Source organism: Eurypyga helias, unplaced genomic scaffold, assembly GCF_000690775.1.
Source record: "Eurypyga helias isolate BGI_N326 unplaced genomic scaffold, ASM69077v1 scaffold45667, whole genome shotgun sequence".
Taxonomy (NCBI): domain Eukaryota; kingdom Metazoa; phylum Chordata; class Aves; order Eurypygiformes; family Eurypygidae; genus Eurypyga; species Eurypyga helias.
In genome coordinates this window covers 4673-32671 of record NW_010264494.1, presented here as the reverse complement: position 1 = coordinate 32671, position 27999 = coordinate 4673, and the positions used below count along the sequence as shown (strand labels likewise).

Sequence of the window (27999 nt, the reverse complement as noted above, 5' to 3'; positions counted from 1 at the left end):
ACTGGGCTGCTCTCCAAAGCTTCCTCTGCTGCCGTGCATTCTTGCTAGACACTGGCACTCTGACACAAAGTCCAAGCAGAGAGAAGTCGACGGAAGCAGTTAAGCAACCGAATGTCTCTAATTCCTTTCTTGCTTAAACTGTGTGTACACAGGTGGGAAACAGTTTAATTTGGGTTTTAGCGGAAAGAGGTTATTGGCAGGCTTGAGAACATGAAAGAGTACCTTAAACTGGAGCCAGCTCCAGCTTGGCGGTGAAAGTTCTAAATAAATGCAATACTAAGTAAATAGATAACGGTGCTTAACATGAACCAATATGTGATGTCTGGACTGGCTGTTCTTTGTTTTTATTAAGTCTGTTTAATTACTGTGCTTACAATAGAGTCGGAGAAAGTACCATGTTTTCAACAAACATGGAGCAAAAGGCAATTTCTTTCTGAGGAGCTTTTGTCTAACCACACAGGTTGAAGGGAAATGGGAAGGACTGTAAGCAGAAAGAATATGTGATAAATATCATGCTGGCATTGAAATTTGAATAGGCGGCCTGTTGCGGCATTGCTGAAAAAAGACAAATGGGGAAAAATAGCAGAGCAGAGTCTAGAAGGGGACAATAGCCAAAGGGGATAAAAAAGGAAGGAAAACACATCTGCTACGGCTGAGGAAGGTGTGTTGGAGCATACTAGCTTTTAAAACGGGAGAAAATACTCAGAGCCAAAATTGTTTGATATAAGCTCTTGATGATATTGCAGCCCTATTCAGTCCTTGTTGTTTAGGCCACCATTTGTTGCCATGGACAGGACTGGGACGTGCTGTTTGGCCTTCCTCTGGAGGTGATGAATTCCTCACACTAAGTGTGGAATATAACCATCAATTGCATATCCAGTTCTCATAATCACTTCACATTTCATACAGGAGAACAAAGGATGATGTCTACGATTATAGCTACAGTAAGGGACTATTCCATTGATGCTAAGGACAGATCTGTGCTGTAACTGTTTCCAGTCTGAACAATTATAAATATTTCTGTTATTGTTAGATGGTCATCTTAGGTCCTTTGCCAGTGCTGAATGATGGAAATTTAACTTTTATTTGCCCATTTCATGGTTTCTACTCCAAAAAGTCTTGAGCTTCTACAAAATCCATATCCTTAGGCTCTGCTCCATGTGTTAGATTTTGTCTATGGAAAGTGAAAAAGAGAGAGTGCTTTTTGGGGAATGAAGAAGTATATAATTTACAAGCTGCAAAATGACTACATTAAAATTTAGAGGAAGATGAATATACTTATGTACATAAAGTTCCAGTGCTAACCAGTAAAGTCATATATTTTCTCATGTGAACTGAACTCCATCAAAAAACAGTCACATGGAAAACAACTACTTACGTGACAAACACTTTTCTATTTCACAGTAATTCCAAGAATGATTTAGAGATAGCAATTTTTTTGACAATTTTCTTATAGTTTTTCTGTAGACAATCAAAAGGATGTAAAGTTAATAAAAGCAGAGAAGCCTGGAAATTGTCTCTGAATTTTTCAGCCCTGGCCTCCATATATTGCAGCAGAAATCCTCCCCAGCCAGTCAGACTGTATTCTGAAAACAACCTTGTACCCTGAAGGCCAGACTAGACAGGGATGAAGAGCAAATACACATTTTACATTCATATACATAGCAGGGGCATTAAAGATTCAGCTCCTTATAGCAATATTCATAACTACAGGTAAATATTCACTCTAAATTAATCTTCAATCCATCATATTTAGGTAAGATTTCCTTAGGTTTTCATAAGCCATCGTGTTACTTTTGCTAGGGTAAATTCCACAACAAAAAGTAGAGACAATTGCACTGTCTCTAGCTTTTGCCAAAGATTTGTGATTAAATGCTTTCATCTTAAATATAAGGTCTACTGCTGCCAGCAAACCCAAGCTTCCTGCTCTGACCTTTACTACTCACATACCCAGGCTACCATTCAGAGGGGCTGATGGATCATCAGGATTACTATGGATGACAACTGCTACTGCAGTTCCTTCTTAAACCACCTTTTAAACCAGCTTTTTTACAGCTGTCCCCCACTCCCTTTCATTAAGGATCATTTTTATTTATTAACTCCCTCTTTGCTAATGTTTCTGTATTTCACTGCTCCTTTCTCCAGAATGTAATGAGAGACTTCTCATCCTTTCAATTCATTTGGACAACAGCCTCATCAGTCATGGTCCCCGCTGTTGAATCTCCTTTCTTCCAGTCTCTTTTGTGTTTCTTCCTTACAGCTCTTCCACAGCTCTTCTACTCAGTGTGCCTTTCTTCACGGACCATGTCTCTTGCCTGTTTGATATTTTCCCTAGATCAACACTTGCTCTTAAATTTCTGGTTTTATTTCCACCTCAGCCTAAATCTCAGCAGCGAATCTGTGTCCGAGATGGATGCTTCTGTCACCCACTCATTATCTTTTACATTGTCCTTGACCATAAAACTGTTCCTCAAAATTCCCTACTATATCCAGGTCTGTGTCCTCATCTTATTCAAAAAATATTGAAAGCCATTTTCTTCTGACATGAAGGCCACACTATTAACTTGTCCTCCCCTACTAATGAAAAGGATGCTCAGGTTACTTAACAAGCACAGCTGAATTGTCTTTGGTAGGAGAAAACTCTTCTAATTCATACCAGCAGAAAAACTGGCCAAAATACAAGCTAATTTCTTTATTTAGGGTTTCTTACTGTGCTTTGATTTATCTGTGTCTTATCTTCTGAAGTTTCAGCTGTAAAGGGCAAGAATTGTCTTTATCACTGTACTGCTATGTTCTCACTTCTTTCAAGCCAGTAAATAATGAAATACTCATGAAATTCTTAGCGGGTGTTGTGTTTTAATACCTTATCTGATTTCAGTGGGAGGTTTACCTGACTAAGATCTTCTGGGATGCCTCTACAAAGCAGAATGATGTCTTGTTCCCCCTACCAGATTAACAAATGCCAGCTCAATACATCAATCCATCATCACATAGTTATGTATTATCCATAGCCAAAAGCCCCTAATAATAAATTCTAATCTCTTTGGGATGATAAAGTAGAAAACTAATATGCACCTATTGCAAATCAAACTGAATTCCATAAAAAGCAAGACCTCTATACCCTAATAACACAATGCTCTTTCCAGCTGACAGCCAAGAAACTCAGTACCCCTCGGTATCACGTACTTTATTCTGTTCCAAAAACCTGTTAATAAAATGAGCCCTACAGCTGTGGGAGTGAGGATTGTGAAGTGTGAAAACATTGAGGCTAGTTCTGTATGGAAAGGGAAGCTGGACTATTATGGCCAAAGGCAGAATTGAAGTGGTTTTGTGAAGAGGCAGTTGAGCATGCATTTTGAAGTGCAAACCTTGTCTTTGTTAACAGGTGAGAGTTTAATTCAGTTGATTGGACAAAAATAGAGGCACTGCAGCAAGACCTCACTCTTTGTTCCCCGTTCTGCAGTAACCATTGCCAGGTATGCTGAAGAGGGAGATTTAACACATCCTGTTAAGGAATATGGGAATGAGCTGCCTGAAGGAGAGGCACATCCTTTCCCTGTGCACTGAATGGCTGTGTGATGTGCCAAAGGGCTTTTTACTTATCTGATGTAAAAATGCTCCTTCAGGAATGTAGCATTACTGGGTAACATCCCACAGGCCATACTATGAAGGGCACTAGACATGATTCACAATGGTCCAGAGTCTTTCCCTGTCCTATCTAATTTTTTTCCTTTTCTAGGAGCACCTGGTCTGTTTTATTGTCATGACCCAGTGGTACCTTGTGGCACAGACACCCCAAAATCCCCTACAAACATTACATTACAACTTATTATGACGCAGTGTGATGTGAGTTATGGGTTGTCTTGATACTAGAGAATACTGCCCTAGTTTTCAGAAAAGAGTTTGGCTGAGGGCTAGCTTAAAAATAGATAGAGCTAGCTGAAAAACAAAGAGCTATTTGCCAAATGCAAATGGAGTGAATCCTCTTGTGATCCATGATGCAGAATATGGTGCACATCTGATACTTCTCTTAATATTTAGGAGGAGGAATGTCTGCCAAAAGCAGGGAAAGCACATGCCACCATCTCTTTCTTCCACAGATCTCTTCACCCCTTTCTCTTTTATCCTGAGTAAGTGCTGAGCTTTGCTAACACCAAACTTATATTTCATTACACTTTGTGATAATTGCTCTGCACGTAATTTGAAAGTTGATTAGATTTTTGTTACCTGTGATTACAAACAGGCACTCTTCAATGTTGCTTTGGTGCGAATCTGTTGCTCTAGTCAACAATAATTTTACATACTTTCTCCTATAGTTGAAAGTAGCCACTGACAGGCAGGTAATCTAGCTGATGGGAGGACCTAATACATGTTCTCTCCTAGTAGGTGGTACCAACAAATAAAGGTCCATGCACTGCTCACAGTGGCAGGTCTTTTTAGTTCAGTTAATTTCCATTTGTTGTTAATCAGTTATATACAACCAGCTCATATAGTCTCCATTGACCTATTAGAATGGTGAACGTTATTTTGCATGGCGCAGCGCTCCGTTTAATCCCTGGGCTCTTGACAGAAGGTGCAGTCTCGTTTCTGATCCTCTCCGGATTCAACCTGAATGGTGATGGAGTGGAAGCTGTAGTGCTCAAACAGGGCTTGAGTGATATCTCTCAAAATCTTGTGGCTGTCTGCTGCATCTGCTATAGGTAGCAAGCAGAAAATAATCAAATGCATATAGAATAATACTTTAAAGAAGAGTAAGTGTTTACCGACAGGAAGTATTCAAAAACTTCTAACAAGAAGTTTGTTTTGAGAAAAGTTTTTTGTCCTTTTCATCCTCCTTTCAGGAACCTGCATGTCAGCAAAAGTTTCTTCATTCAAATGTGGTTGGAATATGCTATTTTGGCAAGAGCTGAGCTAAGAGTAATCACCAAAGAAATTCAGTTTGGCAGAGGACTGGAAGAAAACAGAAATACTTAACAAGGATTAGTTCATCTAGTCAGGGAGTAGCAACAGTGCCAAGTGATTCAGGTGGCTGACAGACCCACTCTTTTTGGGAAGTGGGGACTCCATGGAGGGCCTTGCCTCTGAACCTGTTCTTGGTCAAACGCAGTTGGAAATTTTTTCATAAATAAACCTTAACATGTACAAAGCAAACAGATAAACAAGAAAATTGATCTGAGTAGTGGACAGTTTGTCAACAGGGAAAAGGACTAAATTTTAAAAAATATTTCTAAAGATGAACTGTTCCCCTGGAGTTACCCCTATGCTCCAAGCTGTGTTTTAAAGATTGTTTTACAGCTAGAGATGCTTCAGGAATGTAGATTTGCCCTGTAAGTTTTTCTTATAGGGATCAACAGTTTTCAACTTTGACAAATCCACTCCAAAATCTATTTGATATTGTGAGAAAAATCTAGCCTAATTCTTCTAATTTATTTAAAATATCTTGCAGTTTACTTCCTTACCTCACAACCTCTGCAGTTTTCAAGTTTTGGGCTTAGCAGAGGTCCCTGTTGTTTTGGAAAGATTTCTGGGAGGAGGATTTTAGAGTTTTTGTTGTTGTTCTGTTTCTGACAAAATGATGACATTTGTTTTAACAAGCAACAGATATACAGTCAGCTGTATCCCAGTCAGGAGAGACTGAACTTTACTAGGCAGCAGCTGAATACTTACTCCCTGTTTACAGAAATTTACTGACCTGTGGCAACATGAGCAGATAAAATAGTTTGATTCATTGTCAGAGACCAGAGATGAAGGTTGTGAACAGACTCCACTTTTTCAACTGCTAGAATTCTTGCTTTCACTGCATCATAAGAAAATCCTTTTGATGTTCCTTAAAAGGAAAAATTGGGGGGAAAAAAAAGATGAGTGATGATCATTAGAGGATATGCATCATGAACATTTATTCAGTTAGATGTATAGTTTTTATAAAGATATTCAGTGCTTTGGAAGGCCTGTCTATTCCCGGGTTCACTGTAAAATTTAATCCTACCCTTTATTTTATACTTCCTTGCGGAACAATGAGACTCATACATGTTGCAGGGGATACTCTGAGGGTCCAGTTTATGTAGGGAAGTGGGCTGTTTATCCAGATCATGTCCTAGTTTTGCATCAACACCTTTTGTGAGTGCAGATTTTATGGCATCACCTGAGGACCTCTGAGGGATTCTGACCTCAGTGTATTTACACAACAGAGAAGCATCTGTTTAGCAGAGAGGGAAAGACAAATATAAAGATTAAAATGGTTTGACTCAGGAATTTCAGATGAGATTAGATCCCAGGCCTAGTTACTGAGTGCATCAGCGATTGTTTTCCTAGATGAGCTTTCTTACAAAAGATGAGCATGGTGATGACCCTCATTCAGAGTGAGGACAATTGTGACAGAGTGAATTGCAACATGAAATTCAGAGTTTAATCTAAGTCCAAATTTGACCAAGGAATTTAACCGCAGATCTTCCCTGCAGTGAGACCTGGGAGTTTGGAAATGCTCCTCTATGCCCATGTGAATATCTATGCTCATCATGCTTCACACTTCAATAAAATGAAAAATAGTTTTAATGCCACCAGTTATGATGTGTAATAATGATAAGCACAGTGTTGGTTAATTGTGTCTTTCATAACTTAACTGATAATTATTTGTAATCATTAATGACCTCAGTGTTGCATGCTTTATCCTATCCGTTTATTGCAAGAATAATGTGCTATATGGAGTACTGACTTAATAGAATATCATGCTGACATGCACATGCTCTTTAGAGAAAACCATGGACAGTCAGTGTCTGCATGGCACAGTCAGTCGTAAGGGCTACGGGGCTGAGACCCCGGGACAGACTGGATGCACAGGGTAAGAACCACATCCAATTGCAACTCCAATTTCTCTTTAGAAAATTCTGGGCAGAATATGCCAGTTAGGAGGTAGGAGGCTGGCAGACACCTCCAAGAATGGTAGCGTAGAAGGGCTTGCTGCAGAGCATTGCCAATTTCGGCATGTCAGCACTGCTTACGGAAGCTGGGAATCACTGCTCTGAAAAAGAGACCCCTGAGTGTCAGGGGCTGCCAGGCCCTCCTGGTAGTTTGATTTTTTTTCAGTAATCAAGAGACCTTCCGATTTTTTGGCAGCCAAGATACAGCCGGTTGCTGCACTCTGTCTAGGTACAGTTCTTCACAAACGTATCTCTATCTCACAGTCGCTGAAAGCAAACCAACCCTAGAATGCAGCTTTAACGTAAAACAATATTGGAAATTTTCTTTCTTGAAAGAGAAGTAGGTGAAAAGTGAAAGAGGGAAGTAAAAGCCATGCAGACAGTCACAATGAGTAACTCGTATCCATTCAAACCTACACTGTAAGAGCTACTTTTCCCTTTAATCCTTATGTCTTCATAGCTGAGAAAGAGGTTGCATTATATTATTCAGCGTAAGGAAGGCAAAACCATGCATCTATGACTGCTCGAGTCATTTGGCCTTGCAAATAAGTGTTCAGGACCATAGCTGACAGGATTAAATATTGCTAAGCCTAGTTCTTCTTGTGCTGAGAATTCCCTTGCACCTGAACACAACTGGAAAGCTCCATTGGTTTGTTTTCCTGGACTGGCACAACTAAAAATCTTTTAAACTTCCTCCTGCACTCAGCCTGTTTCACAGGCACAGTTCAAAGCACAGTCTTTTTCTTTCCTTTTAGTTTTGGGTTTGGTTTTTGGTTGAGTTTTGTTTGGGGTTTTTTTGGCAAAGACTTGTATTTCATATGGGTAAAGGAATTACACAATGAACAAAGCGAGCAGACATCGCATATGCCAAAGGGGTGACAAAAAGCAATGTTACACATACAACAAACAAAAGCAATTCAGTTTTAGGAACACAGTGGGAGTTCATTAGCAAAACACCAGTACACAGCTTTTTATGAAAACTGGCACATGTATAAATCTTCTAGTGCAATGGTACAAAACAATTTTGATTAAAATTGTGACTAGGTTTAAAATATGATCAGAATTATGAGAATATTGGAAACTGCTACAGAAATGTGCTATTATACATTTGTCAGAGAGTATAAGCGTTATGGAGAAAGAAAGAGAAAAAACCCAAAATATATTTGTATTGATTCTGGAATCAGGTCCTACCTTCCATTAACACAATCAAAATATCCCTTAAAATGGTGATGGTGGTTGCCAAAACAAAGATGGAAAACACAAATGTGCAGATTGGGTCAGCTATTTTGTATTCTGGCTAGAAAAATACGAACACATCACTTCGTTAATTTCATTATTGTTGATTATTGCCACTTTTAATTAATCTCAAATAATAATATATGCCGTTCATCTCGTACAGAATGAGTGCTGACCTCCTTTGCCAGTCAGGGAGCCTCAGCACAGGGAAAGGTGATATAGGTGACGGAAGGGAGAGACACCGAAGTATCCTCCTTGCAGCTGAGACACCAAGAAGCAGGTGATGCACTTTCAAAAGTAATTTAATTTCCCAAGAATAAGTATAATTGCCTTTGACTAAATTACAATGTATATCATTAAGACAGAGAAAATATTTGCATAGTACCTAGTGTCACAATGCTATGAAAGTAACTGTTATCCTTAATTGCAAGGAAGGCAAGTGAACGAATAAAACTAACCTTAAAGAAGATGATAAGTGCACTAATTAGCACACTAATACTCTGGAAGAGATCTCCGATGGCGTGCACAAAGGCTGCCCGCAGACTAGCATTGCTCAGAGCTGTCTTTTCCAGAGGGACCGAGGTCTGTTCCCGGTCTTGAGCCCCATGGCTGTGCCCGTGGCCGGCCTGGTGCAGAATCAGGCTTAGTCTGCAAGAGGTGTAAAGCTGCAAATGTCAGTGGGGTTACTGCATCTCTGGAAGCAGTGATGTCACGCACATCATCAATCGTCTCACTTCTGAATGCTGAACAGTAAGATCAGACACAGTAGGTAAAAATACAGAGTGGCTAAGCAGATAATTCCTAGGTGATTTGGTGGTTTGTATACAAACAAGAAAGTCTGTGAACTGGGCAATTAATGAGGCCCCATTTTCTATAGAGTTCTTGAACATTCTGAGATCTAATAAAATTTGAGATGGAGATGAATCTTTTCCTGGAGTTTGTGCATTTATAATTTCCCTACCCAGCGTGGCAGCTAACAGAAAGCAGGAGAGCAACTGCAGCCTTCAGTGAGAAGCAGCATCTCTCTTCTCTACCCTTTTCCATATTCTCATAAAGCTCATCAACACTTATTATTTTTGAGGCTAATATCTCTATCGTTTTTTATTGAAATACAGCAGCAGGTTCAAAAGTTATATGGAGAGGAAAACAAACTTACAGGATGTTGGCGAGCACGGCACAAGCGGAGGTAATGAGCATCACTGTAGCATCAATATCGTAGTCAGGGTGAAGCAGCCTCATGCTAGCCAAATATGTCAACACACCAGTCACCATCCAAATGATTATCACAGATACCAAAGCTCCCAGAATTTCTAGGAATTAAAAAATATCAGATGTTAACAAGGGTCATAACAGAAACTTAAGAAATGGTAAGGTATTGATGACAAAGATTCCAGGTTTGTGAGCTTTATAGCCAGCAGAGTTACTTCTTGTGTATTGTCAGCTTCGATGCTCACAAAGAATGGGCCAAATCCCTTTTTGGTCATAACAAATCCAGTGGCTGACCAGGGCAGCCCTATCCATGCGGTGGCCTAGCCCTGCTCTACCTACTCCAATTTTTGTGCCCATTACAATGAGTTCATGAAGCATTTGGGGAAATTGAGGAGATGAAAAACATCATTTGGGGAGTTTTGGCAGGAGCAAAAGGAGTTGTAAAGGTAAGGAAGGATATATTTTTACACCTTACAAAGAAATTCTTTCACAACTTGCTTAGTTGCCTGGCCCTGCCAGTATGGTTTGAAGACCCCAGGAACCAGCCCTCCTTCCCCAAGATTATCTTGGTCACAGGAGCAGAGGTTGGAAGGAAGGAGAGAAGCATGGCTCACCCAACACCCCTGGAAGACATAATCCCTCTCCAATAGCCTCTCTTGTGTCTGCAGACCTCTTGTAACTTCACACTTCAGAGTCATAGAATCACAGAATGGTTTGGGTTGGAAGGGACCTTAAAGATCATCTAGTTCCAACCACCCTGACATGGGCAGGGACACCTTCCACTAGACCAGGTTGCTCAGAGCCACATCCAGCCTGGCCTTGAACACTTCCAGGGATGGGGCATCCACAGCTTCTCTGGGCAACCTGTTCCAGTGCCTCACCACCCTCTCCATGAAGAACTTCTTCCTGATATCTGATCTAATCCTCCCCACTTTCCATTTAAACCCGTTACCCCTTGTCCTGTTACTACAGGCCCTTGTAAAAATTCCCCCTTCAACTTCCTTGTAGGCGGTCACAGCCCCCAACGAGGTCCTGCCAGCAAAACCTCCCCTCCCTCCCTCCTGGGACACATCTTGCCAATGCCACAAAATTGTTTTTGTGCCACCAGTGGTGATGAGGACAAAAGAAGTTATTTATTCCCTGGGGCAGCAAAATTTAATTTTGTCTCTATTGGCTCAGAGTTGGGCTTAAATAAATCCTGTCCCCAAGGCCACCTTTTATTGCACTGCCATAGTCAAGGTCCAGGGATGTTTGTATGAACATGCAGCATGTTTTTAATAGGATGTGGCGGCAGTAATTGCCATGTGACTGGAATGGGTAAATGTGGCACTTTATGAGCACAACTGAGACACCACCAAGGAAAATGAAAGTTCACTGTAAAGTGAAAGGCAGTAGAGAGTCAGAAAGAGCAAACCACCTACACAGACCTCTACTGTCAGTTCATGAAAACAGCTGAAACTCAACTTATGATTTCAAACATATTTTTATGAGGGTCGCACATTTGGCAGCAGTCCAGGTCCCAGATGCTTATCAAAATAACCATTTTGTCTAAAACTGACAAATAATGAATGAAAGTCCACCACCAGGGAAATCTACTTTTGTTTAAAAGTAGATAGATAAGCTAACATAAAGCATGGTGTTTATATTTCCTGATAAACCTGCTGTTTGCATTTTCTGCAAGTTACAAGTTGAAACCCTGCCAACCCGGCCCAACTGAAGGAGTTGATGGCTCTGCTATCATGGCCATGAAAGGAACCAATAGCTTTTGCAAACACCTTCATAAACGTCCATATGTGTACGTATACTCCATAGCTGAAAATTTTAGGGCTCAACTTTACCTATATGTGTGAAAATACATGTCACTTTTCAATGCAGTGTCTTAGCAAAATTTAGCAAAGCTGTGGGTCCTGTGCCACAGCTGCCATTCCCGTGCATGTGTCTCAGACATCCTGGGGATGTAGCACTAGACGTCTATGTTTAGACAGCTGAACAGAGCCAAGATTTCTGTTGAATGCATCAGAAACTTGGACACTGTGCTTATGTGTGCTCACTTATATGTAGGAACTAGTATTTAGGTGTCTAAATCCTGAAGAGAATCATACACCTAGAAATCTTTTTCTCATAGTTATTATTTTGCGGATGTATTGTCTTTTGTAAAAACACTTGTGTTTGACAGTAAGGTTTTTGGTATTAGGTGTCATCTGTAAATATATCGATTTTGGCTGAGGACAGAGAACTTCCAAAACCCACCAGTACTTCCATCTGATAAAAAACAGCAGTGAGAGAGGGATGTTCAGGGAGAGGATTTAGAAAACGGTAAATGTTAAAGGGTGTCACTTTTCTACAAATATAACACTGTTGTCTTTTAAAAATAATTTAATTATTTACTTTATCATTCTATACAAGGAATGGTTCCTCATTTTATGTGTATTGCTGCTTTTATAGAAACTTGTATTTCACAGCAGATTGAGGACTCCTCACACTCAGGTCACTGAGGGGAGTTGGTGTTATCTCAGCCAAAGCTAGTACCAGCCCCAAACTGCATTCAATAATGAACTGAAAGACACATTTACAGGTAAGACGTGATTGAGCTTTTTGCTTCTTTGAAGCTCACCGGCTTGCTCTGTTCGTCATGACTCCTGGGGGCTTTGAGGGCGTTAGAGCACTATCTCTAAACATCTGCAGAACTATGTTGGACATTGGCATGTTTTCCAGTCCTTGGATGTGAAGACTTCCCTTTCCACATGTTCATACTGTGACATGTTTTTTACCTGCTCGGTGCCACCCGAAAGTTAGCTGCTTGGTGGTAGGTTTGGAGGCAAGCCACAGCGAGAAGAGGCTGATCAGGAAGCTTGTGAGGTCCACCAGGATGTGTGCCGCATCAGTGATCACCGCCAGGCTCCCGGCGATCTGCCCACCTGTGTGAAACACGTGTCCGTATCATGGCTCTGCTCGGAAGGTTGAGTTCGCCTAATCCAACTCGAGACCTGCTTTGCTGCAAATCAAAGGGAACGTTGAATTTTCAGTGGTCGTACACACAACGCAAAACTCACCAGTGTTAGTTTCATTTGTACCTCATTCATACAGTGAAAGGTATAAATTAATGGAAAGAACTGTTAAATTTCTTTGTCCAAGAGAGAAAGAGGGACACAATAAGAGTTACAGTACATTAGTGCTGTGTTTATACTGCTATTGGACTGTTTTACTGTAACTATTTTAATATCAGATTTCTTGGTGAAAAGCAGTATTGGGTGTCCCATTTCCCGTAACCGCTATCTCTTCTGAAATTGCTAACATTTTTATCTATGTACAAATACTCTGACTCTTAGTTTATGGAATTAATTTCCTATTTGTTATAGGAAAATATGCATGTTCTTCCGAGTTTTGGATGGCTGGATGCCCAACTTTTTATTTGTCACAGGCAACACTCAAACAGGAGTAAAAGGAAAGGCCCCAGTAGAAGAGTTGTGATAAACAGCCATCCATTTTGATGGGGACATAGAGAAGAATGTTCTGTTTGCAGGACTAATCTATCATTTTGTAATGGTAATGCATGATTTAATTTTGCTGCTAGAGCTATAAAAATGTAGCTGAATGTCATTTTACTTTGGGCAGTTTTGGTTTCATGTGAATTCTGAAAAAAAACCCTGCAGAACCAAAGCCATTTTAGGCTATCTGAAACCACATTTATTTTACCCAGTAAGCCCCATATCATTATTTTGCCAAATTCTTCTAACCATGTCTCAGGGCTAAAAGCAAATCCAAAAAACTAAAAGATTGCTTTAAACTACCCCAGCTGCCAGTAGCTGCAGGAGAAGACAAGGATCACAGGCAGGAAGCTGTCCTGCCAACTAGTTATAGCAAGGGAATCTTTTCATCAGAGTGGAAATGTAGAGAAATGGAAATGTGGAATGATAAAGCCAAAATATCTAGTTTCTACATTCGGCAATATATTTCCATCCTTCTTCAGTCTTTTAATTAATTTTGGCTCACCTGTTTCTCCTGACCACAACTCATATGAGAATCAATGAACCTGAAAACCATTGTAAATTGCCTCATTCAAACCTTTGGCAAGATACCACTGCCAAAGGGACACGCAGACATATCTTGTTTCCTTATAGATGGGAAGTCTTTGTGCCAGCAGGAGGGACTGGGTGTTTAATTTCCTCCCACATGCAGATTTTAGATTAGAATACCTAATACTGTATGGTTTGTCACCGCAAGAAAACGTATATTGCACATATAGGGCATGCATTATTTTTCGCTGTTGCCTGCCTATACATCCCGTTTACAGCTGCCTGAAAATTACTTCCCAAAAGGGAACAAGAATGACTGCAGAATTTGGGGACAACTCATTCCTTGAAGTAAAATGAAATATTCAACAGAATGGGGATTTCCCAGATCCTGTGCAGGTGTAAATGCACATACACTTTCTGGTCAGGACATAGCTCCTAGACTTTCACTGTTTGCAGGGTAGCTGTTTCTCAAGCGGGAAGCAGTTTTGCATAGCCAAGGGATGCAGGCTTGTCTGACAGTGCACAGATGTTAACAACCAAGGCATCAGCTATCTCTCAGCAAACAAACATGTAGATCTGAGATCTCAGTCTGCTCAGTCTGCAACCTCGTCAAGTCTTTATATTCCTTTTTGACATAAGGACACATGCAGGGTTCGTCTCTCTTTCTAGTGCCCAAATAGAAATAAAGTACTTTGAAATCCACATTTGGTCTTTAGCCACTAAAATTCCTTGGAAAGCACTTTTATATCAGGTCTGTATATAGGGTGTCATCAGTTTGACTGATAGCTCCAAATCTATGGAGACTGTGATGGATCTGCATTAGAAGAACAGAAGAACAGAGAGTGTGGGGGAGCACTGGAACAGGTTGCTCGGAGAAGCTGTGGATGCCCCATCCCTGGAAGTGTTCAAGGCCAGGCTGGATGAGGCTTTGAACAACCTGGTCTAGTGGAAGGTGTCCCTGCCCATGGCAGGGGGGTTGGAACTAGATGGTCTTTAAGGTCCCTTCCAACCCAAACCAGTCTGTGATTCTATGATAAGATCATTGTCTTTCAGACACAGTTGGTGAACCAGACTCAGCCAACAGTGTCCCTTTTGGGAGAGCAGTAGGGGCAAGCACAGATGGTTTGATCAAAAATATCATGGGAAAGATCAGGGGATTCAAGAAGCACAACTTTTCAACCAGAGCGTTATGGCTTTGTTTCTTCTGTTTAGCATAATAACGCCCACGGAAGCTCATGGAAGCTGTTTGTCCTTAAGAAGAGAAGGAAGGGGAACATATTCTTTATTTTCAGGAGTAAAGCCTGTGTAATATATGCAGGCTTTTATTGCTTTGTATCAATACTCCCAATAAGTGGTCTTTATGACTTACTATTACCCGCAATGGGTGTTTATAGCTTTTTATACCACAAAGCAGTAGAAATTGTCAGTCACTCAGTGGTCAATCACCAGGCACAGGCAGTCTAGCCTAACGATTAAAAAAAATTAAATGTATGGTTTGTAATTACACAGATCTCCATAGACTGCTGTCTGTAACTGCACTTAATAACTGGTTTGTCAAAGTTTAATGGTCTGAAGCAAAATGGTCTGCAAGCCTGTTACTTAAGCTGTCATTGCAAAAAAGCTGTATGATTCATTAAGCAAAATGAAACATCTAGTTAACATATCATCTGTCCTTCCAATTATCCTCTAGCATTGCCGCGTTCACCAGACTTCAGCCTACTGATTATATGGTTTTGTTAATAATGCATTACTTCTAGCACTGGAAATTACTGCGTGGAGATTAGTGGTATGCACCAGTTTTCATGGGGGAAATGCACGTGACCTACGAACAACGGGGCTTCATGCGGACGAAGTGCGTGGGAGGGAAAAGCTGGAGTAGCCCCTGCTGCGTTTGGCAGTCAGGGGAGAGGGCAGAATTGCAGCGGTGCTTTCAGTGCCTCCACTTCTCACCTCTGGGAAGGCAAAGCCTTTCTATTCCATTCTCATGGGGCTCCAGAGATGCTGAAACTGGGAAAACATGCGTTTTCTCTGGCTGATATTTGTTATGTCCCCTGGGACACATATGACAAAAGTCTGTGGGATTCCTCGTGCCTTACCTCACCTCACCTCACAGAGGAGAAGGGGGAATTAAAGAGCCAGGTGCTGTCAGGTGGGTATAAACATCACAGAAGCCATGCAGAGAGCAGGTCGGTGAGACAAAATGAACGCTAATGCTCTATGTGCAATCCCAACATTTTTAGTGGATATTGTAGGATGAGTCCAAAAGTGAAAGCTAATTAGACAGGGGAATAATCTTCCATTGATCCAGAGATACACCAGCAGGCCAATTTAAAAGATAAATGTGCCCTGGTATAAATACATTGACTTAACTGAAGAAAAGCAGATGGTGAATCTGGCCCTGGATTTCCCTGGATTTTGTAAAGACCGTTGCATTTAATATCAGATCCTGCTGCTAGCAGCCTTCATCAGTGCTGAGTTCTCACTGGCCTGGATGAATATGTAAAATCTTTTAATCTTCTTCCAGAAAGAATGTAGCCCAATTTATTAGAAATCTTTTGTGACATGATGCAATCCTTAAATGTGTCTATGAAAACATATTAATTTCACTTTAAAAAAAAAAAAACCAAACCCCAAATCAACACAATTTTATTGAAGACTGCTGAGAGAGGAGAATTATTCCATCTCAGATGGGTTCACCTCTGTGCATCATGGTTTCCCTGCGTGTAGAAAGGGCATGAATACATCTGTGCTGGGCAGCAAACTGAGCTCTCTTTGGGCAAACATACTCCCCTGTAATCTCAGCAATCATGAAGAAGATGCAAATTACTGATGCTGCACAGAGCCTCTTCCTGGCTTGACGCTGCTCCCTTTTTCTGTTCTCGTAGGCCTGTGAGTAGCTGTGACAGTGATACGGTGGATTAGCTTCAGTAGCTTCTGCTTCCTGCTGCTGCCTCTCTTCAGTTAAATTCTTCTGATGCCAGCTCATCCTTTGGGATTGAAAGAAACAGAAGGTTAAAAAAGAAAACCCCCGGTTATTTGGGCGCCTAGCCCTGCAGCCCCAGAAACTATGTAATTAATGCTTTCAAAGGATAAAAGCAGTGTTGGGAACAGCAGAGCAAGTCACAGAAGAGGCTTGCTCGCATGAGCAGTGCTCCGCGGGAGGGAGCTGCACATTAAATGACTGCTCTGGCTGTGTTTCCCAGTTCTCTGGGCTCTCCTACATCATTTGGCAGTTTAGGAAGCACAGGGTATCTTTCTTAGGCTGTGTATTTTATGCACACTGTAGGGTTTTCAAAAAGTTGTAGCTCATGCAAATAGGAACCAAATTCAGCTTAGCATGGAGACAGTTCTGTGGAAAATTTCAGGTTTTTATTCCCAACAGCTTTGTCAGGAAGACTGTTCAAAACTATGTATCTTCTTTTTCTCAAATATAATTGACTAGAGATATTTCTCTTCTCTCTTTGCATGCAGAACTATTTTATCTCAAACTTCCACTTATGTACAAAAACTATCAATCTTCTAGCAAGGCCTGAGCATAGAAAAATATTAGCCCAAAAGTTTCAAAGGCATTTTGAAAAATCAAAGAAATCTATTCCCCATAGTATGCTGACCCCTTTCTGCCACTGATTTCACAGAAAGGCAAGAAGTTGAGCAGAAGTGGCTCTTTGAACATTGCTCCACCACAGGGTGATTTCCCAGCCAAATCTGCTCTGACACAAAACCTCAGAGCTGCCCTTCCCAGGGCTCCTGCACAGGAACAACATGATAGGGGTAGAGAGGTCCGGGGCCAAGCACATTGAATTGCAACTAAAAGCTCCAGGAGTTATATGGATCTTGGTGTCTTTCTGTACCGTTTCTGCACTGTTTATGGAAGTGTCAAGATGCCTAAAATCTTGCTAGAGAGAAATCTTGCCAGTGGCTGCCAATTTGTGGTAGTTGATGTCAAGAAAAACAAACATTACACTGAAAACGCACTCTTTTTCCAGCTGCCTCTTTGGGCAGTCTGAGGCAGCCACAGCTGCTCAGCGAGTCCGAAATCCTGCCAGGTGCCCCACAATCTGCACCCCACTGACAGGCGAGAGGCAAAGGCAGCTGCAGATGCCTCAGCCCCTCGTGTTCATCAGCACCATGGAGGTATAGAATGTGTAGGAGGTACCAGCGAAAGGAGCAAGAGCTGACCCACCTTGGCAGCTGAGCCCTGAAACTGTAGATAATCAGCGTGGATTTGATTTTGTAAATATTATTGAGATATTCCAGGGATGCAATGTGTTCCCCTGTTTCCCAGCCAGGTTAGCATGTGGTGTCTGTTTACTCAGCAGAGGTGAACGGTTCCCCTGTATGTGAGGAGCTTGTGTGAAAGAGTAACTGGTCAAATTTAATGCCTGATGCCTGGAGACAGTGAATTTTCTCAGTCCTTTTGTCAGTGTTTTCCTTTATTTTCCCCACGACAACAAATAAATGGGATCTGGACATCTGGGGAATGGGCTGCCCATCTGGTATCTGGGGTCCCTGCTACCAGTCATTCTCCAGTCATGGAATCATAGAATAGGTTGGGTTGGAAGGGACTTTAAAGATCATCTAGTTCCAACCCCCCTGCCATGGGCAGGGACACCTTGCACTAGACCAGGTTGCTCAAAGGCTCATCCAGCCTGGCTTTGAAGACATCCAGGGATGGGGCATCCACAGCTTCTCTGGGCAACCTGTTCCAGTGCCTCACCACCATCTCCATGAAGAATTTCTTCCTGATATCTAATCTAAACCTCCCCACTTTCAATTTAAACCCGTTACCCCTTGTCCTGTCACTACAGGCCCTTGTAAAAAGTCCCCCCCCAGCTTCCTTGTAGCCCCTTCAGGTACTGGAAGGCTGCTATAAGGTCACCCCGGGGCCTTCTCTTCTCCAGGCTGAACATCCTCAACATCTTCAGAGGAGATGTGCTCCAGCCCTCTCTAGAGTTAACTTCCAATGCTTTTCTACAGTTTGCATGTAAAATTAATTTCCCTTTAACTCAATTTTCATCAGCTGGCATTGAACGTTAAAATCATCTGAACAACATTAGTCATGATCAGCCCAACAGCCTGTCAGGGCAGGGATGCCAAAATTACCACTGCAGATTTCTGAGCCACCAAATCCTCTCCTTGCTGTTAACAAAATAGGTCGCTTTGTCATCCCCCTCCCTTTTTTAATCTTCAAGTCTCTCCATCAGCTAACAAAACCTCAGAGTGCCACTGAGGGGTAGAAAAGCGCTGTCCACAGATCTTGTTGAACAGAGGCAAAGGCAAACAGAGACAGCGTAAACCCACAAATGTCACAATTTTCTGTCGAAAGGGTATCTCAATAGAAGTGGCCCGGTTGTCAGAGGTGGCGAGCATTCGCTGCTCCCTTTGAACTCGCAGAGCAGCATCTGGCCCAATGAGTTAGGAAGACTCCTGCCAGTTCCCAGGCGTAATCATTATTTTTTTCTTCCAAGAGCAGCCTGCCACTAATTAAAAGAATCTAAGAGACAGTTTTATAAATGTGTGAATCAAAAGCTTAAGGTGCAGAGATCGGCTCTGTCAAACCATAAACCCCTTCTGAGTGTGTTAGAGCAAAACGTAGCCTTTGAGCATCAGATGTCTGCACCAGCACACTGCAAGCAGAGTCCCAGATTAAAAAAAAATTATCTTTTCTCTATTTCAAATTTTCTTTCCTTTGTAAAAGGGATAGTCAGGGGAATGTCACAGAACGGATCCTACTGACTCGTGCCCAGAATGGGGGAAGTAGAAAATATTAATACATATTGCAGATTCCACGCAAATCATTAGCAAGAGCTTTTGATTGCAACTTGCTTTTGTTTGTTTTCACTTGATCTGTCGGGTGCTGGGAATAATTGCCATCCTCCTAGACCATTATGAGATCCCCAGTCAAAAGAGCAAAATGTGGAAACGCTGCACTTCCCACAGGAGATCATCTCCTTCACAAGAGAAAATAATAATTTTTTTGGTTCCTGAAAGGATAATGAAACTGCCTTCAGAGAAAAAATTATCAAAGCCATAGTAACATCCCTTATGCTGGCACCACTTCGATTTCAACTGATGTACTAATCTTGAATATTTCCAAGTCATTTAAGACTCTGTTTATAGCCTGACTGTCCAGATTGTACTTTTCCTTACTGTGGGCACAAAACAAAGGCAAATATTTATACATTTGCATACATTTAGATGTCTAGTAGATGGGAAGTTTTCCTATATTTTATTTAGTGGCATTTTGAGGGCCTGGCCATGTATGCATGAATGTATTGTCAATAATTTTCCTTCTGCATAACAGTATAACAATAGCTGCATGGAGTTAGACCAAAGGTCATGTAGCCAAGTATCTAAACACCACCAAGAGCCCAAGGGAATATGTAAGGACAAAGTACCAAAATGGAACATCTCCAGAGTGGTACTGCTCCCTGGTTGCACAAATCTGGAGGTGGCTGAACCAGAGCTTGCATCTTTTCAGATCTTTCTTCCACAAACTTGGCTGACTTGAAAGTGTTGAGTTCCACAGTTAAATCGTGATTTCTGTAAATATAATGCATCCTTTGTTACTCCGACGATGTTTGCCTGATGTTTTAATTAGTTGTTGTACTGTTAGAAGTAATGAATGACCATTCCTTTCACCAGATCCTTCATGATTTTATGTATCATTTCTATACCACTGAACCATCATTCTTCTGAGCTGGTGTCCTAGTTATTTAATTTCTCTTTCACACCTCTTACTATTTCAGTTCTCATTTTCTTTCTGAAATGAAGTGTTCATAACTAAAGTGGGAGTAATGGAGATGGTATACAGTCAGTACTGGACAGACATCTTTTCTACGGGGTCCTAATGTCATTTAACATGAGAGCAAAAGCAAAGTCCCCTAAGATACTGTATGCTCCACTACCATGTACCAGCTGGCAAGCAAGTACAAAGGCAACATAACCACAGGGCCCACAGCTAAAACCCTTCAGAAGTCACAAGAAACACCTGAGTTTTCCTGAGCATTGGCTTCTGCAAAGTACAAGGAGTGGTGCAAAGCCTTTATTTGATGAGGACTCCTTGGTATCATAAGGGTTTTCATTTTACCTGCAGGAAGGCAGAAAAAGAAGAAAATATTCCCTACGTGCTTGTTATAGAAAATCAATCTCCATCTGAAGAAATCATCTCCTGGGCTCACTTCAAACTTTTTGCCTACTAGTATGAGCCTGGCAGACAGAAATCAATTACAAGCCCAAGGCTTCACTGATAGATAGGAATAACTACAGGTCATGCTAATGCCTTGTGTTAAACACTTTTACACAAATACAAACCACATCTTTCCTGCTTTTCAGAATTGCCGCCCTCCCCCTTGTTTTTTCCTGTGTCTTGTCTCAGAGACAAAATAAAACCAAAAACTTTGAGACTAGAAGCCTTGAATTTTACTTTTGTTATGATATTCAAAATCCTACTATAATTGCACATAAAGAACATAATCAGAAATCCAGAAATCAATGCTGGATCAAGCCAAAATCTAGTTCACAATGTAGCTGGTACAATCTGATGCAAATGTACTGATTTATGAAGTGGGATATTGAATATTTCCGGTCAATATTACACTGATCTATTGTCAGCAAAAAATAAAATCATATAGCCTGTCTTCATTCATAGAAACTTCAGGAAATTGGTCAAGACTTTGATAGTGGTTATCTAGGTCACTGGTAGGTGATAACAAATAAAAAATAACAGATTATTTATCACCTGAAAAATTTATCCTCTCGGCCACTATCACAATTGACTGTAAAAAGACCATAGAAAATGTAGACACCTTATTTAAACCTAATTTAAAGAGAGACGATACGAATCTCTCTTGATGACTTACAGACAACACTTTTTGCATAAAGCAGGAGATTCTGTGTGCGCAGCTTCAGACCCTGTCACCATTATGGTTCATACCCTTCCTGGAGGTTGGTGAGAAGGGGTGTCCTACCCTGCTACCAGTCCTGTGCACCACCTTTGTCTGTTACCTGGACGAGGAGGTGGAGAGCACCCTGATCGAGTTGGCAGATGATGCCGACCTGGAGTGCAGATGGTACATTGGAGAGCAAGGCCACCATAAATGGGCTGGAGAAAGAGGTGAACAGGTGCCTTCTGAAATTCAACAAAGGCAAATGAAAAGTCCTGCACCTGGGTCAGACTTTTGAGACCACATCTGGAATATAGTGTTCAGTTTTGGAATCCAGTGTACAGAAAGATCGAGTTGGCAGATGATGCCGACCTGGAGTGCAGATGGTACATTGGAGAGCAAGGCCACCATAAATGGGCTGGAGAAAGAGGTGAACAGGTGCCTTCTGAAATTCAACAAAGGCAAATGAAAAGTCCTGCACCTGGGTCAGACTTTTGAGACCACATCTGGAATATAGTGTTCAGTTTTGGAATCCAGTGTACAGAAAGGTCAATAAACTGGTTTTTTTAGCAGAGAGTGACCAGGATGGTTGGGGGCTGGAGCACTTCTGCTGTGGGAACTGGACTTGTCCCGCCTAGAGAAAAGGTGGGTTCATAAGCACCTAGCAGCAGCCTGACGGTATTTTTGAGAAGACTATTGAGAAGATGGAGCTTTATTGCTGTTCATGGAGGAAGGATGGGGACAAAGGTCATAAACTGAAAAAAGAGAGGTTCAGAGTGAATGTAAAGGAAAAAAAATGACGGGAGGATAATTCAGTATTGAACCAGATTGCCCAGAGAAGTTGTGCAGTCTCCATCCTGAGAGATTTTTTTCAAGACTAGACCACATAAAGCCCTGAGCAACCTTGTTCAATATCTTGGCTGACCCCACTTTGAGCAGGAGGTCGGACCAGAGACCTATTGAGGTCCCTTCCAGGCTGAATTATCCTACAAGCCTATAGCTGACCTGATTTTCAGAGAGCCTTGTATGCATTACAAGTTTGTCATAGGAAACCTCAATGCATCCAAACCTGCTAGTGACTACAGACAGGCCTGGCATGTACAAAACACTCTCCCCCACAGCTTTGCGTGCAGGGAAAGTGGTCTGCTTTCAGACTTCCTACTCACGCGGTTGAGATAAAACCAGTTTTGTTCCCTGTGTATTGTAATAATGGTATTTATTAAAAAGAAAGAAGTTGGGGGGGTTGCAAAGAAATAGGCAATCTGTGTGCAAAATAAATTCTGTTGAAAGCATTAGAGCTATTCATTAAGCCTACACACAGGGAACAGAAAAATGTGGTAATTTATACCAAAGGCTAAGATGAGCTTATTGCTACTGATCGGCTTAAGACACCTGAAGCTGTGCATGCAGCTGGTCTGTGCAAGCCCCAGCTCAGCATGCTGCATCACACAGCCACTCTGGCTCCGTCCCCAGGCTGGCACCCTGGGTCACTGGGCTGGCATCCCAGGTCCTGGGCTCTGAGGGGGAGTGGGACCAAGGCTTCCCCTGGGCTGCTAGCTCTTCTGAACAGGAGACCCCAGCTCCCAGCCCTCATTTCTGGTTATTGCTGAGCTAGGGTAATTAGGCTGTGCAGTTAATCAAATTCCGCTTGTCAAGAAAAGCCGAGAGGATGTGTGGCACAACAGCCACATGCCTGGAGGACAAGTCCTCCTCCTCCTGCAGAGCTGTGTTACCTCTGCCAAAACTCAGCCATCTCAGGGCTTCTGCTATGGAGCCCTCCTGGGACCGGCCCTCTAGCTCAGGGGCTCTCGGACATAATCTGCAGCAATCAACCCAATAATGGCAATCGTTGCAGCAATTCACCCCAACTTACTTCAATCCTAAATTAAGAAAAATTATCAGACTTAATTTTCTCCTCCAGAAGTTGAGTCAGCTCTCAGATGGGAGAATTAACTGACAGGGATTCTTGCCCCCAGCTTGCATCCTACCCCTCTTCTCACTGGGGATATTCCCTGTTCCCAGTGGACCAGGGAATACAAGGGCTTCCTCATGAGACAGACTAACGATTATCCCTGTCACAGGGCACCCTTCCCCACACCACGTAGAGGGTTTGTCCAGGGATGTCCTTGTGTCTGGAGGTGGCAAGGGGCCGAAGGACCTCAAGCACTGAAGCTGTGCCCACAAAATTGCAAACTATCAAAAAAGCTCTGAGAGTTTTCAGTAACTAAAATGAATTGCAGAATCATATGGGATCTTTTTAGAATATAAATATTACCTCAGAAGTCATCTTGGACAGTGCCGTGTATATTTATGGAGCCATGTAATAATATTTAAATAATAACCCAGACACTCAAATGACTAAAATACGATGGCAGTCACCCCAGTATAAGAACATGGAGAGACAGATTTCCATTTGAACTGACAGTGTTTACGCCAAGTTTCTGTCCCACGCGCTTTAAGAGAGCCAAGCAATAAATAACGTGAAAATCAATGAGATAATGGAAAGAGGTGCTAAGCTGTAACTGAACAGCTATTTTCTTTCAAAAATACTTGCTGGTCTGAGTCAAGAGAGAGAATGAAAATAAGTTCAACTGCAAAACTATTTTGTGACAGACATTTGTATTCATTTTTTAACCCAAGCCACAGCATATCATATGTTTCAGAGGGTCTTTCCTCACTCAAGCAAGCATTTACTCAGAGGTCCTCTGGCACACGAGAGGTACATCAGCTTCCAATCTGATAGACTATCCACATGAATAAAGTTTTGCAGGAACAAGACCTTAACAGCATCGCATTTCTTTCAGACCAAATAGATAATTTAGACATTCAGGCATGAAGGAGCTTTGAATCAAACATGGTGTCAATAGCACTATTATAATTCAGCCTAAAATTGCAGCATAATCCATAAGGTTTTTGCATCCTACAATAAATCTACTAAGCTTATAAAATACATAGCAGGAGACACTTGCTTCAACAGTAGATTGGTTCAATCCATCACAGATGCAGACGCATCAGGCTGCTGTCTAGTAAATGCATCAAACATTTAATAAGAAAGTTTGGGAAGGAAAAAAAATCAAACTAAACGTTTTGAAAGTAGTGAAAGATGTTCCCTGTACACACTGTGAAACTCCCCGTACTTTGACTTTCGCAACCCGTCGGCAGATCGATGATCACGTATTGCTCTCAATGACAAAGCAACGGCAGCGAAGGAAACAGAGAATTGTGTTACCTGTCTAGGGCCAAGGAGTACTTCTTGGTATCCCTCTCACTCACAAGGCAAGCTCTTTCAAGACCCTTTTTGGCAGCCATGAGGAAATTCGGTCAGGTTTTGCTTGGGTTTTTTCCCCCCTTTAAACTCTCTTTTCTCTGTTGGAAGCGGATGTGGGCAAAAACCTCCTCCCAACTTATGCAGAAGTCCTTGCCAAATGTTTTTAAATGAAAAGGTTTCACTAATCTACTCAGTAAACCCACTGAGAGTGAAAGCTGCTTTCCTGGCGCTGGTGGCGTCACTAACATGCCAAACAGCAACCTGCCGAGCGCGTCAGACTGGGGGTTTCGGGCCTCCCACTCCTGTTTTTTTTCCTTTTTCCCTTCCATGCTGATCCACTCTTTGCTCACGCGGCGGGTGCGTGCTCTCCCACCCGCTGGCCCAGGGTCCAGCTCGGGGATGCGCACACCGACGTGCACGCAGGCGCTTGCCCGGGCGCACCGAAGGGGAGAAGGGAGGTGACTGAAACAGCCCGATTTGCCTGGAAACAGTCAAAACACTGTTTGCCTTTCTGCTTCCTTGGCTGGGGAGGAAAGTGTACCTCCCTCACCCCAGCTCAGTGCAAGCCTCTAATCTAAGCGATTGCTCTGAAGACTTATTTCTACCACGTTTGTTCCTAATGGTCCAAAAGAGAAGATACTGCTTATTACTGCTGTTTGCAACACAGGTTATTGAAATCCTCATTTCACCGGGAAGGACTGTGGGTTATTGTTTCTGCTGTACTTGGCTTGTTCATTCTGCCCCAGCCGCGGTCCCTGGGTGGGAGGTGAAGACCTCCAGCCTCACCTCTCTCACAGCCTGGCCTCGAACCTGCTCTTCGGCGCTAATGGGTAATTCTGCACCGGTGCTGTCTGTGCTTTACTGTGTTCTTGGCAGAAGCAGATGGTGATTGAAAGCCCTACCTGTGCACTGCCTTCGCAGGAGAGATTAGAAATAGGCAGTGAGAAAATGGTGGATGCTGCATTTAAATGCTGCAAGCTTTTTTTACCATGGGTAGCCTAATGTGTGTATGATGAGCTGCAATTTCTTCCCCTAGCTTGCAGAACACCTACTCTGTCTGATATTCATGGGGTTGGGGGGGCACATTTGCACATCATATAAATGCAAAAAATTAGCTTTATGTCATCAGAGATCTACATGCTGCCTCCCACATGTCAGCTGTGCAAACACTTCGCTGGAACCTGCGAGCCAAGGAGCTGATGGTATCTCAAACACCTTTCTGAACAGCTGCCGACAAGTGGCAGAAATACATGTTTTTTCCACAGTGCACTGTCACCTCTGCCTCTCTAATGGCCTTTTCTCAAGAGCCTTTTCCCAGGTCCTTATACCCACCTACGCACCCTTATAAGCACTTTTGGTGGAAGAGATCGATTTTCTGACTCATTCCTGGGACTTCCTAGATTCTTCTGGTTATTAAAAAGTTGCTGTTTAATGTTTTTTTAAAGTTACAGCCACTTACTGGACCTGACAATATGGCAAGGCTGGTTTGGAGGGAGACTCAGGTCCAAGGATGAATAGTTTGGACCCAGGGTATTTCCAGAAATCTTACAAAACAGAAGTAGCACATTACTTACCACCCCAGAAATGCCATTAAGGAGCAATTTTACTTTGGTGCCAAGAGGGAGGAAGGAAGGAAAAGGAAGGCAGCCTTTCCAGATGTGCACCTTGGAACCTGACACAGGCTTGGAATTCATACCCAACTAGAGCTTCTGCTGCCTTCCCATCCCATAAATACTGCTGTTATTGCAGTGTCCCTGTGTGCTTCCTGACTTATCTTTCTTTCAGGAATTACCAAACACCAACATTCTGTCACAGACTGGGGGATGCCTGAAAAATAAGGCTGGCCTAGGACCTGATTTAAAAGGGATCTCAGACTTTCTAAGCTGCTAAGCCAAAGTATCAGGTCCAAGCACCCTCAATTTAAGGAAAATTTAAAATCCTCCTCAGAAAATTGCAGATAAAGCCTGTTTCTCTTTCAAATCACCAGAAGCATGTAACTTTTATTAGTGAGATAGATGAGTTTCCATCATTTTGCAAAAGGGTCTTGAGCCTCAGGTGCACACCAGCAAAACAAAGCCATAGATCATTCCCAGCATTTAATCTAGACCTTTGTTTTGTGTTTATTGTTGTCAGTGCTGATGGTTGTGCTTCTCAGGAGACAGGCTGTGAGGCAGGATAGAAAGAAACCTCTTCAGAGCTTTCCACAAAGACTTGGGTTTCCTCTTTATACAGGCTCTGAAACTCATTAAGAGAGAGACAGCAGCTGTCTGCAGAATTTCTGCTTCAGAGAAAACATTCAGACCATCTCAATAAATTCATCTTCAGCTTTCAATAATAACGCAGTTTGTTTCTGAGTCTACATTAAAAATGTCACATATCCAATCATACCGGTTCTAATGACCCTCGTCAAGGGCATTTCTCAAAATTTGCATCCAATGCAGACATGTGAGGCATCACACTGGCTTTCGCAAATGAAAGCCCCTCGTCATTATTATCCAAAATCTCCATCAGTAAAAAAAGCATATTCTTGATCCCATTTCAACTTTAATCAGCCACACTTTAAAAATAAAATAATAAAAACTCTCATCCTGTCATTATGGGAGTAGACACTGACAGCTTAAATGTACAGAGGGAAATTCAGTGCATCTATTAATTGAAAATGCCAGTCGGTCAATTTTACCAGGCATGAAACATCTTAGAGATCATCTGCAAAGTTCTTCTCCTCCTTTCTGTCATCAGCTCAAGCAGCTCTGTACTGCATTGCCTGAAACCTAGTGATCCAGGCATTTGTGATTTCTGGGGCTTGATTATTACGTTTTTTTTTCCATTTATAGTGAGAACATGCTTTTTCACCCAGTGGAGCTCCAGTGCCTTCGACTGGAACCTCTCCAGCCATCTGTCATCTTGGGATCCAAAGCTAAGGCAAGACAAATTGAGAGAAAAAGCACTTCCCTGTTCTTGTGAAACTAGTAATGAAATAACCTTTTGTAAGTGCCTATCAAAAAGAAAATGTCTACCTTGATTTAGAACCAATTTAAAAATGATTAAAAAGATGATAATGTTCAATATTTTAAAATACTGAATTTTTAAACTTCAATATTTTTATCTTGGGTTGACACCAATATTTTAAAAGAATGGAGACTTTTGATAGCCACTGACTGTTTCTACTGAGGGGTAGAATTCTTCTGCAACATCTTAGGTGGGTATTTCAAATTATACAAAGTAATGGAGGAGAAAAAGACATTTTTCTTTTCAGGCCCTTGTCAAAGAAATTCGAGTTTGCACTGGGAGCGGAGAACTAGCAGGAGCATAGCATGGTACCATTATGTGATGTACACCATTACCTCCGACAGTCAAAGTCTATGCTGCTACCAAATCACGTGGGAATCCTTGTACGGAGGCTGGACTCTCAGGTCAGGAGCATCAGACACAGTATCCTCACAAGGGGAAGTGTCCACGCTCAGCGT

General features: G+C 42.0%; 1 protein-coding gene across 1 annotated transcript; it reads right to left on the bottom strand.

The window, feature by feature from the left end:
- Positions 1–4548: 4548 nt before the first annotated feature.
- SLC30A8 (solute carrier family 30 (zinc transporter), member 8) lies at positions 4549–24573 on the bottom strand. The gene is made up of 8 exons (XM_010156400.1): positions 24494–24573; positions 16161–16365; positions 12134–12272; positions 9310–9463; positions 8612–8801; positions 8109–8214; positions 5693–5827; positions 4549–4694 (listed from the first exon to the last, which is right to left on the bottom strand). The coding sequence occupies exons 1-8, from the start codon at positions 24571–24573 to the stop codon at positions 4549–4551; spliced, it is 1155 nt and encodes a 384-aa protein (XP_010154702.1).
- Between the last annotated feature and the right edge of the window lie 3426 nt (positions 24574–27999).

Coding starts and splice junctions, on each gene's coding strand:
- SLC30A8 (XM_010156400.1), bottom strand. CDS start 24,573: ATGGCTGCCAAAAAGGGTCTTGAAAGAGCTTGCCTTGTGAGTGAGAGG. Junction 16,366..24,493: donor TACTCCTTGGCCCTAGACAG/GTAACACAATTC, acceptor TCAATCCCAAAG/GATGAGCTGGCATCAGAAGA. Junction 4,695..5,692: donor ATCTGCTCATGTTGCCACAG/GTCAGTAAATTT, acceptor TGCTACCTATAG/CAGATGCAGCAGACAGCCAC.